Source organism: Gavia stellata, chromosome 24, assembly GCF_030936135.1.
Source record: "Gavia stellata isolate bGavSte3 chromosome 24, bGavSte3.hap2, whole genome shotgun sequence".
Classification (NCBI taxonomy): Eukaryota; Metazoa; Chordata; class Aves; order Gaviiformes; family Gaviidae; genus Gavia; species Gavia stellata.
The window spans coordinates 2,561,100-2,572,739 of record NC_082617.1 but is presented as its reverse complement, the minus strand read 5'-3'; the positions used below and the strand labels follow the sequence as shown (position 1 = coordinate 2,572,739).

The 11,640-nt window shown below is 52.9% G+C and overlaps 1 protein-coding gene across 1 annotated transcript in view; it reads right to left on the bottom strand.

The window, feature by feature from the left end:
* Positions 1-6,985: 6,985 nt before the first annotated feature.
* The window catches only part of PNPLA7 (patatin like phospholipase domain containing 7), a 126,251-nt gene continuing 121,596 nt past the window's right edge, over positions 6,986-11,640 (bottom strand). Inside the window, 2 exon segments of the mRNA XM_059828765.1 lie at positions 6,986-7,817; positions 8,944-9,047. Coding sequence (XP_059684748.1) covers positions 7,737-7,817; positions 8,944-9,047 — 185 coding nt within the window. The 3' untranslated portion in view covers positions 6,986-7,736.

The following is an 11,640-nucleotide window of genomic DNA, read 5'->3' as shown; positions in this document are numbered from 1 at the left end:
GCTCTGCGGGGACTGGACAGCCTTTTTGTTGGGGCTCTGTGCTTCCTTTTTATTCTTGTCTCGTGCAAAATCAGCAGCTCCCAGACCAATGCAGATGCAGTCTGGATTTGGGTCCCCAAGGCAGTTGCCTTCAACAGCTCCGCTTCCCAGCCGGCTAAACTGTATAGCCGGCCCGGCTGGTCCCCTACAGAGCCCCATCCAGCTTGATTCTGGGGATGGGGAGCGGAGCTGCTGAGATGCCCAGTCCATGCCCAGGCTCTGGTGTCCACCCTGCCCACAGCTCCAGCCGGGTTCGGGCTCAGCCCCAGCATCGCTCGGCAGCTGGTGCCTCTGCCTTGACCTTCTGCAGAGCCTCCCCCGGCAGCCGCTGTGCTGAGGGCTCGATGGCAGGCTCAGCTTCCCAAGTCTGTGCGATCCTGGCACTTGAGGGATGGGGGCTGGCAAGGTGCTACCAACCACACCAGTCAGGTGCTATTTTAAGTCATCCATCCTCTGCCAGTGCTTTAAAATCCCCATTTGCCATCCCAGTTTTACTGTGAGGGACATGATCAGAAGTGCTCTCCTCCCACTGCCCTTTTTGCACGGAGGAATGGCCGCAGTGCAGACACCCCCTCCATGAATGCAGCAGCTCTTGGGCGCTTAGAAAACCTCTTTCCTGACACTTGGAGTGCACTGGAAAGTTCATTGCTCACAGAAGAGGAGCCCCAGAAAGAGGCACGCTCACCCCAATGACCTCTGCAAGGCTCAGCTCTCTCCTCTGTTTTCAGGGACCAAAATCTCCTTCACCACCGGGTACGTGTCCCAGCAGGAGCCTTGAAGGCGGCTGTGGGTGGCTGCGTCGGGCAGCCCCACGCCTGTGCTCTCGGCCACGAGGCCAGCACGACCTCCTCCTCTCTGGCTCTTTCCTGCCTCATTACCCCCGAAATCCCAGGGGTGCACCGCTTTGCCAGCCCTGCTCTAAAAGTTTTTCTGATCTTTGCTTCGTTAAAAGCTTTCTATTTCCAGCAAGGAAGCAAGCGGAGGGGAGGGATTTTACAGGCACCAGGTGACTTAGTGCCGTGGCTGAGCCATGGGGCAGCAGTTTAAGGGATGTCCTGAGCTGGGCTGGCATCCCCCAGCTCTGCAGCGGGGGGACAAGTCACCCACCAGCCACTTCCAGCTAATTCAGCACCTAATTCAGGAGAGGGACAGCAGCAAGAGCCCGGTCACACGCTGGGGGAAAAGACCCACACCAGTGGGAGCGGTGAAGGCACCAAGATGGGTCTGAGAATGATGAACAAGGACGACAGAGCCGGCACGCATGTCCTTCCCTGCCACATCCAACCGTGCAAGAGCCAATGCACCGCACAGCCTGAGCAAATTCTCACTCGAAGAGCAGAAACGACCCTTCTGGCAATGGCAATGACCGGCTGAAACCTAGCGCTAAGTGCCTCTGCCTCGAGGGAGCCATTAGTCACTGCGAGGAAAGAGAGTTTCGCAACTCAACCCACGAAGAAGTGGATGCACAGGCACCCGAGATGGAGTAAAAAAAATTATATTGGATGCAAATGCAGCCGCAGGCACAGCCAGTGCCAGAAAGCAGCCCGCTGTGCCTCCCTGAGCCCAGCGGAGTGCAGAGCACCCTGGCAGTCAACACCAAGGGCAAGCGGGGCATTTGGGGCCACCCGCAACCGCCCATGGTGGCCCACGCGGCAGCAACGCACTCGAAACACGTGGCCACGGGCACAGCACAGAGCTCACCCCGTCCTGCCCAGGGATGCGTGGGCAGGTCAGGGCTGCTCGAGCGAGGCACCAGCCTTAGTCAACATATTCCTCTGGGGCTGTGCCTCACATCTAATGTGCCTTCTTCGAGGAAAATACCATGCCATTTATGGTACATTTAAAATTAATGCACATTTGGTGTTCTTTCTGATCCCAAATTCTACACCGCATGAGTGCTATAACGTAGAGCTGTGCTCGTCCCTGCGAGGACAGCATTGCCCGCCGGTGCTGCTGAGCCTGACCTCCCTGACAGGGACCACTGCTAAAGACAAGATTTCCAAAAATAAGTATTTCCAGCAGCATCGTTAGCATTTGTACCTCATCGGTACCAACTCCTGCCTGATGCCAGGGGTGTCCTGTGCCATCCGGGGGGGCTTGGGCTCAGCACAGCACAGTTCTGCATCGCATCAAGGCCACGTTGGACCAAAAATGTCACTCCTCACTGATAAACCTCTGCATCTCCAGAGCTGGAGGCCCGGCTGCTTCGTGACGGGAAGCGCATTCCTATCCATAACCCCCTGATGGTGTGAGGCTTAATTAAGAGCCGTCCCTGCTGGTGCCGGCCGCGGTGGAGAGCGGTGACGGTGGCTCTGCCAATTACCTGTGAAAATGCCACGTTTGCGCTAAGTAACAGTCAGGCCCCAGGTGCATTCCCAGCGCTCGGAACGCTGCTCAGGGCTGCTCCTGCAGCGTGCAAAGTGTCTCCAGGAACAATCCTGACACACAATTATATAGATTTGTGGTATATTCTCTTCCAAAACCAGGACGAACATTAATACCACTTTGGTTTTGCTTTTCCTTGTTATTATTACTTTTTTTAAACAAAAGGCAAATGCTTTTATCGCTTTTGCTAGTGCCACGATTTCCCCTAAAAGCCGTGATTTCAGTAAGGGAAGGGGGTTTGGCATTGCTGACATGCCCAGCATGGATGTCCCCAGGCTGCAGTGAGCCGGACACGGCAGCATTTCCCAGCTTTTGCACCCGGTGCCCACAGGCAGCTGTGCCCCATCCCTATTTCCCAAGGCAGCTCCCAGATATGGGATGCCCTACCAGCTCCCGGAACCTTTCAGCACTATTTATACCAAAGCCCAAATTAAGGCTATCGGGGAAAAACAGGGGCAGACCCTCCATGACCTGAAGAGGGGATGGGGCCAAGGAACACGGATGCAAACCCCACCAGACCCGATGGGAACAGCATCAGCCATCGGATGGGAAGGGGCCGCTAATGGTAGTTTGTGCCGTGGTTCCAGCAAAAGCCACATCACAAAATCACAGTTTGTCAAACAAACAATGTCTTAGTAACCCCAAATTCCTCCTGTCCCAGCTCCTCCAGGAAGCCATGGTCCTGTGGCATCCCGTGGCCACGTTTCGGCAGGGCTCTCAGCACGGCGGGCAGCAGCGGGCACTGGTCCGGCCTCGCGGAGCGCCTGCGGGAGAGGAAAATATTTGCTGTATTTCTTGTTTGCTGATTTTATTACTGGCTCTTACTCACAGCAACAGTAAATTAAACCCAGAGGCACAGTAAAGCCCCCGCATCTTGACAGCTTAAACACAGTCCTCAGGCGGCACACAAGGAAAATCACACGTCGGAGGAGGTCAGGGGAGCATGAGTAAATAAGATGAGATTAATTTTGGAACAACACGCAGCGAGAATGACGTCTGCCAGGGAAGGAGCATCACAGGGTCCCGCCACAGCCCCGGCCGTTCCTGCCTGTGGAGCAAAGCCCGGAGGGGCTGCACGAACACAACCGGCTCCGCATGGGGCAAGAAACCTGAGAAGCCGCAGCAGGAGCCCATCGCAAACAGCCGTGCATGAGCCAGAGCTGCACGGCAGGAGATCGAAGCTCTCCCCCTGCCCGGGCAAAGCTTCCTAGAGATTTTGGACAGGTGCTTCCAGCTGTCACGTGGGCAACAGTGGCTCATTCTTCTTCCCAAATCCCACCGGAGCTGTCGCTAAGAGCTGAACAGCTCATGACGCCACGTTAACGAAGCAACTAAATAAGTTCTTTACTTGCATGGAGGCATTTGCAGCGGGTCAGCCCCAAGGTGCTGCCCCATGGGGACAGGAGTGCCACCGCTCACCAGCACAGGAGGTTGGGAGAGCCCAGCTCCGGCGTCCCTTCGCCAGGCGTGGATGGCGGCTGCACTGTCAGCCCTTCCCCTGCAGGGACTGGGGCCGGAGTTGGAGTCCTGCAAACTAATTTCCCCAAAACACCCTTCCTCCTCTACAGCTTCCCCTTCCAGTGGGCGCCTGGTTCTCAAATCACCGACTCGGGACACGTCTGTCCCCTCAGTGCAGCAGCCATGGTCACTGGCAGAGCTCTTGGGCAGCAGAGGCTGCGCCCGTGGGCATTTCTCACCCCGGTTCTGCACGCTGGCTGCTTGGATGAGCTCAGCCCAGGCCACCGAGCGGAACTGGTGCTTGACCTGCTGCAAAGCCATCACTGGGACATGTTTCTGAAAGCTCATTCAAGGTTTTACCCCCAGCCATCAGCAACCATCAGACGTATCAAGTCAAAGGCTTTGAGGGGAACCTTTCCCACCGCAGGGACCTTGCTCCGATCCTGCTACTTCACGTTGGGTGACGGCAGGCGTCAGGCTTGTTGGGGGAGCAAGCTCCGTATCCCCTTCACCCGAGATGAAACCTTCCGGCCTCAGCAGCTCTTTTGTCTCCTCCGGCAAGGCCAAATTTGTCCCGCTTATGGTCAGACTTTACCTTCTGAGGGATATCACACCCCCGTGAAGAAATCACAGGGAGAGCAGGCGGTTTCCAGCCGAAGCCAGCACCCACCAGCCCAGCGAGGCTCGGCAGGACGGGGGCCTGAGCCAGGACAGCCAAGACAGGCAGACTCGGGCTCTTCCAAACCCCCCCTCTCCCACTGCATTTCTGGCAAAAGGGCAGAGACTGTCGCTGTGGAGCCTGGGCTATGAAGGGGTGATCCAGCACCAACTCCTTAGCGCAGGGCTGGGTGCCCAAGTGGGCAGGGACTGTTTAAAACTTCCAAACACGGAATCGCACACGTGAGTGCCGGATCATTGCACCTGGGCGCAACCCTCTTCTGAAGGGAAAAGAGTTTTGGGTGTAAGTGCAGGACGGGAAGGTCAATAACAGGCTCGAGGCTGAACCACCGATAGGACCCTGCATTGCGCGACGGGGCAGCTGGGCAGACCGCAGCCAGGAGGAAAGCAAGCTGGAAAAACAATTTTGCTTTTAAAGTTGTACCATAATCGTTTTACATTCCTCTGCGCAGAAGGAAAGATTGTTTTAATGTCCAGAGCTCAGCTAGGGAGAACGCGGCTAGGGAGGAAAGTTGCAATCAATTATTTAGAAGAGACTTTCAGTCTTATATCAAAGGTTTATTTTCTGTCTTCATACATCTGAACTAAGTGCCGTTTCCCCGTGGAACAGGGCCCAAAGCAAACACAGCGGCTCTAATGAGCAAACCCAGGAGCCCAGTATTTTTTCTGTTTTCTGCGACTCCTTCAACCTATGCAACCACGAGCCCAGCAGCTCACACCCAGGCTCCAGGAGCAAGTCTGGCTGCTGGGAAGTTTAGAGTTAGAATACGCAACTTGGAAATTGGAACAGAGGGGAAGAGCTCTCCTGGTACAGCACAGAGCAATACAACAAGTGCTGGGTTCAGGCTGACAGACCCGTCATCCTTCTGGAAAATAACCCATGGTGCCCGTCCTGCCCCAGGCCGCTCGGCAGCCGCGGCAAAGGGAACAAGCAGAATCTGTCACTGCTATGGGAAGCGCAATGCAGGTGTTTGACAAACCGCGTCCATCCCTCGTCAGGGGGTTTGGAGGCTCTGAGCAGAGATACAACCTCTGCTGAAGGTACTTTTGTTTTTAAGCAACCAGAGGACCTCGGCCATCTCTAGGATTAGCCCTATTCCTTGTTTCCCAGGGAAAGGTTCCTGTACTGTAACCGCCTATAAATACAGATGTTGAAGAGACTCACATCTGGTTTACATCCCCTCATCAGAAAAACACAAAGCTCTAAATTGTGCTGCTGCACGAGACGTGCTCTTCTGTTTGCTCAGAGCAGCTCTGTAAGGTGGGCACTTGCCTGCGCTCACTCCCAGTCTTGTCACCAGCTGACGAGCCTTCCTCCGAGCTGGACACCAACACCAGCCCCTAACCAACCTCAACAGAAATCAGGTATCTCCAGCTCAACAGGCAGCCTGTGCCTTCACAGAAGCCGCCGGCTGCTGGCTACTCTACCTCCACTTCAAAAGGCATTTTTAAGTTTTCTTTGCAAGAATTAATTCTTTTCAATAGCAGGGAACAGCCTCCAGCAACTGCAACATTTTCTGTACAATTGCATTAACCAAAATCCGCATCAGAGGTCTGGATGATCCTTGCAGGGAAGGTCCCTGATCACTTCCATCGCTTCAGAACAGGCCTGGGGCCCGCTGGAGGTGCAGCCAGGCTGGGGGGTCTCACCAAGGGCCAGGCTGGAGTCCTTCTGCAAACAAAACGCTGAGCTGAGGCTCTGACACTTGAAAATACCATTTTGTGTTAGAGGAACGGCCTCCCTGGGTAAAGGCTGCACATTCATGGATGCGATGGAGGAAAACACGATGCAGGGGGGTAGAGGAGAGCCTGTGCCACGAGGGAGTACATGGGAGAGGAGGTTAAATGCAGAGAGCAGGTCACACTTCACAGCGTTTACAACCACCACGGTCCTCGGTGGTGCCACCAAACACGTCTCTGCCCAAAGCTGTGCTGCCCAGCTCTGGTCGTGCCTGGAGGCATCGCCGCCAGCTCCCGATGCACTTCACATCAGAGGGCCAGTGCAGCTCAGCAAAGGAGCAGCTTTGAGGAGAGTCTTCAGGGCTCTGGTTGGATGACAAATCCCCTCAAGGCAACAGCACCTAGAGCTAGTGGTGAGCAGAAGAGTTTACATAAAGCAAGGATTAGCTTGATTATCCGGCCAAGTGGAGCTACCGGCAACGACAGATGTGAGACAAGAGCAGCAAGCACCGGGGGACTTCTGACCACGGTCCAACTCACACCGACTGCTGCAGCCCTCGCGGGGGAAGAGCACTGGAGGTTTCTTTCCAATGCTTGACAATAGAGCGAGTGGCTCCTGCTGGGTCTAGGAATTGAAAACCGCACGTGTTTCTTTGCAAGTCTGATATAAGCAGAGGCAATTTGGGCTCTTAGTTGTTGACAACTTTCTCTTTGTGGGACCCAAAGAACCACGCAGACATTTCAATCCAGCAGAATAACTTTATTTCACAGAGCAAATACAACCAAGTAGTGATTCCAGAGTTGCCTGGCAAGTGTCAGCTCCATGATCCGTCAGGAAATGTTCTGCTGATGGCTTGAGGATACAGGCTCTATAGCTAGTGTTCACATTAATTGATTTCTTAGGTTTAGATTTCAAGTGAAATACATTCAGACTTGCTCCTGTCAGAGCACCGCTCACAAGTACGTGGTTGAAAGTCACTGAGGAGTTAATTACACAGTTATCTGATTCATATGAAAAGAAAGCAACGCTGCTGTGACCCACAAAACCCTCCCTCTCTCTAGTGCTGCTGCTCGGAGCCTTTTCAGCACAGCGCAGAATAATATCCCGTCATTCTTTGGGCCTTCGCAGTAAAAACAGCGACTAGAACATACAGCAGCAAAAATCAAGGCAGCATTTAACTGCACATTCCCAGCACGTTTCCCCTCTGCCAGTCTCAGAGTGATTAATAACCGGCCGCTCATACTGGCACCTGTACGAGGGAGCATGGCACACGTCAGCCACCCTTCACGGGAGGTCCAAAAGGACTTGGGCATGATGTAGGTATTTGTGCTTAGTGCTGGCAGCTGAATGCCCCATACCCTGTCTAGAGAAGAACGAAAGCTTGCTTAATTGAGATATTGTTTTGGTTTTTTTAAATATTTAATAAAAAAATACGTCTGCTGTCAGTACGAATGGGATGTAGCTCTTGGCCAGCGAGGTTGGACTCCTCTGAGTGCTAGCCTGGCTCTCCCGTGCTGCTTGCCTGGCTGTCCACATTGGGGATATTCTTGCGCTTTCTTATCTGCATATCTTCATCCTGAAGGAGGAAAAAAAAAATTAAAAAAAAAGCACAAATTAATTCTTCAGCACCCTCTCCGAGCTGCATAAAATCTGTCCTCTTCCCCTCCACCTCTTCTTTGTCCACCAGCCATTACCCACCAGAGATCAGCCCAGCAAACAAAGTCTTTATGCCATCACTGCAGCTCCTCACTCAAAGCACCAGAGCCATCTTACATCCTCACGGGGACAGCTACCCAGGCCAGGCACCTTCCCAAACCGCTCACATGCTCCCACTGAGAAACTCTTCATGTCTAACACAACAGGCAGCTTCACCTCTTAAACCTGCCAGCCACTCTAGCCGGAGTAAGAGCAGCGGGGATACGACCCTTCCGAGCTTTGCTTCTCGGGCTGTGGGCCACATCGCGTGAAGTCTGGCCTCAGGGCAGGTTTTCCTCAGGGTGGACCTGATGTCCCACAGAATCAAACAGCTTTGGTTGGAAGGGACCTCTGGAGGGTATAATACAATTTTCTGCTCTAAGCAGGGCTAACTCTAATGCTAGATCTGGTTCTTCAGGGCATCTGTTCGGTTTTCAAGTATCTGCAAGGATGGAATGTCCACCAATTCCCTGCAGAGCCCGTTGCAGTTCTCAGCCACGCTTACTGGGAAACATTTCCCCCTGTACCCAGGGAGGATTTCCTTTAGCGCAAGTTGTGTCTGTCACCTCTTGTCTTTTTGCTGTGCATCTCTGCTGCTCTCTTCTCCATAAGCACCCCGCAGGCAGCTGCAGACAGCAGGCAGGTCCTCTCTTCGCCTCCTCCCCTCTGAGCTGGAGAAAGCAGCCCCCTCAGCCTCTCCTCGTGCCACCCGCTCTCCAGCCCTGACCCACCTTGCGAGCAAAGCCACAGAGCTGCGTGGCCAGGTTTTAACCGTGGCCAGGTTTTGCCACACGCAGCACCGCTGTAGATGACTGACCTGAACAGGGTGAGCACGCGTCATTTAGTGTCTGTGCTACATGAAAAGCAAACTTATTTCTGCACAGTCCTCCTCAGCAAGTCCCCTCCAGGTGCTTCTCGCAGACACCTCCACCTCACACCCACCGCACACCATTCACACAGGACTCGGCAACCACACAGGCACTGCCTGTTTCCAGGGCAGTTCATACCGAGTCAGAGTCTTCTTCAACCTGGTTGCTTATAAAATTGATATAATCATCCTTCTGGTTGTCCAGAATTTCTTCCTCGTACTCAGTCTGGTAGTCTGACTCATCTAAAGAGAGAGGAGAGAAAAAACACTGGTTTTAACAAGCGTTCAGAGAGGCAGAGAAAACTGGAAGAAGAATAATAGCTGCCTCTGTTGAGCACCGGCGCAGGGCAGGGTGACTGCTGGCCAACTCTCTGCAGCTCAGGGAGCTGGGACTACTCAAACACAGATACCGGCTCTCCAGCCAGATCACAAAATAAACTCTGTCCTGTATGTGAATTGGTGTCCTGGAGCCCTCTAGAATCTAAAGAGCCTAGAGCAAGCGCAGTGAGATACAAACTGTCCGTGTTATTCTGGTGGGTGCCAGCTGCCCAGCCCAACGGGACACAAACGCTGGCAACGGGGAGATGCTCCCACTTCCCGGTGGATGCTCTTTGCAGAACAGTTGCTGTCTCCCACCCGTCAGTCCAGACAAGACCTGTAGAATACCTTCAGAAGACATGCCTATGAGCTACTAAATCCAAACTCCCCTGGACACATCGGTCACAGACTCACTGGAAACAGGGACTTCCAGGCATAGGGCGAGCTCTTCCTGGTGCGGAGATGATAATTACATGTCTCACAATCTCTGGTCCACAGGGGACAGTGACATTTACACTCCCCTCCTCTCCACAGGGGACAATCACCTGCTCTCTCCGGTAATCCAGCAGATTAACATGATTTAGGGAAGCTCAAGAGCTGTGCACACTGAGGCACAGCAGTCAGCAGCAGGACATGCCACCAAGCCCCCAGTCCCCTGCACCACAGCCCACTCCCAAGGAACGAGATACATCAGTGCAGTCAGTGACTCCTCCAGCACCTGGAGATCTCTTTAGGGTCTGTAAAACAGCAGGAGAGTCACCTGCTAACAGGACTGACTGACTCTGCATCAACTCAACGCTCAACGAATGGCCAGGCGCCCGTCATCGGCCCCGGTACACCACCCAACGGGTCAGCAGCCACTGCAGAGCCCCATCCCAACCAAGCGTGAAAGCAAGGCGCACAGACAGCGAAACAAAGCACGTGGCAGATGGCCACCTTCCTTTGGCACCATTTCTGGCACGCGGTTTTTCAGAATGCAAGTTAACACATTAAAACGGCAGAATTTTGGGGTTTTTTTGTGACACTAGGTTTTCCGCCACTTTCATGAGTTAATTCAAGTGTGCTTTGAGTTGCTGAAGCAATATCCGTTTTTCAGCCCACTAGTGAAGAAAGTGGCTCGTGTTTAAACTGGATTCTTGATTAAGTATTTCTTTTGGGAACAGTCAATAGCATCTGCTCCACGCTGAAGACAACAGCACAGTCTGTTCCACAGCATTTTCTTCTAACATGATAACTACAACCAACTGCTAGAACATTAGGATTAAAGACATTTGGTCTTTTTTTTTATTTTTTAATTATTTTTTTTTTACTGTGGATCAGCGAATTATTGTCAGCTTGTACTAAAAACACTACTGATAATCTTTGATAAAACACACCAGAGAAACTGGAAACTCATCTCAACAGCAACAGACAGCACAAACAATAGTTTGCAGTTCCCAGCTCCAATAAAACTGACCACCATCAAAACAAAACTCCTTGATTTTTTCCAAGCACTATGCAAGATTGAACAGGTCTTTCTAGAGATACTAAAAAACAAGAGAGGGGTGTCCCTTCTCACATCCAGCACCCAGTGTTACTGTGTGAAGGAGGACTAGAGGGGAAAGGAGAACAGAAGGTGGTTCTGCTGTCCCTAAACACCATCTTCCGTTGCCCCCCTTGAGGCTGAGCGTCTGGGGCTCAAGGGGCGACCGCTCCTTTACACTACAAAAACTCCCAGAAGCATCAAGCAGGACCGAGGCCTCGTTGCCCTGCTCGACACACTGACACCCAAACACTGTGGGTCGAAAATGAGCCGGTGAAGAGGAGGTTACACGACAGAAAGGTACCCGAGCCTACCATTAGCGGAGGGAGCATATTCACAGCAGGAAGGTCACACTTCTCATGCCAAAGATCTGCTTTGTGATTCTGTAGCTTTCAGCATTTCTTTTACATATGCTTGATTTCTGCAGGCAACACCACATTTGAAGAAAATCGGGGCTGTGTGGCTAGAGGGTTTCTGTTTCAGTAACTCTGACAGGCTTCGATGTACATCAGGGAATCTGGTAGCTCATCACAACCTAACGTACGTTAGTGCTTCTTGATAGAAGTACTTTTTAAGCAGCAAAGATGCAGAGGGTGACCTAGTGCCCAGTAACTGTGTCCCTTGACAGGTTTTGGGATGTCTCCTGCTTCAGCGGTATTGCAAAACCAGGCATTTGACACCACAATTAACATTTCTCTTTCCCAAATCTTTTTACCCAAATGACTGTTGCTACAAGTGCTCTGATAAGTGACTTGACCTCCTTCAGCCGTCACTGCAGCAAGCGTGCTACCTCAGCTCACACCGTGAGCCCGGGCCATGGGGACAGCCCAAAGCATCGCCGCTTCGGAAAATGGGACATGAGACCTGCTGTGGGAAATCACCCAAGAGCCTGCACGACTTTAGTCCTCAGAAATCCCTTACAGGTGGAGCATGACCGGAGATGCGGCTGAGCCACCCTTGGAGGATGGCATCTGTGCTCCCCTGGCCCCGGCCACG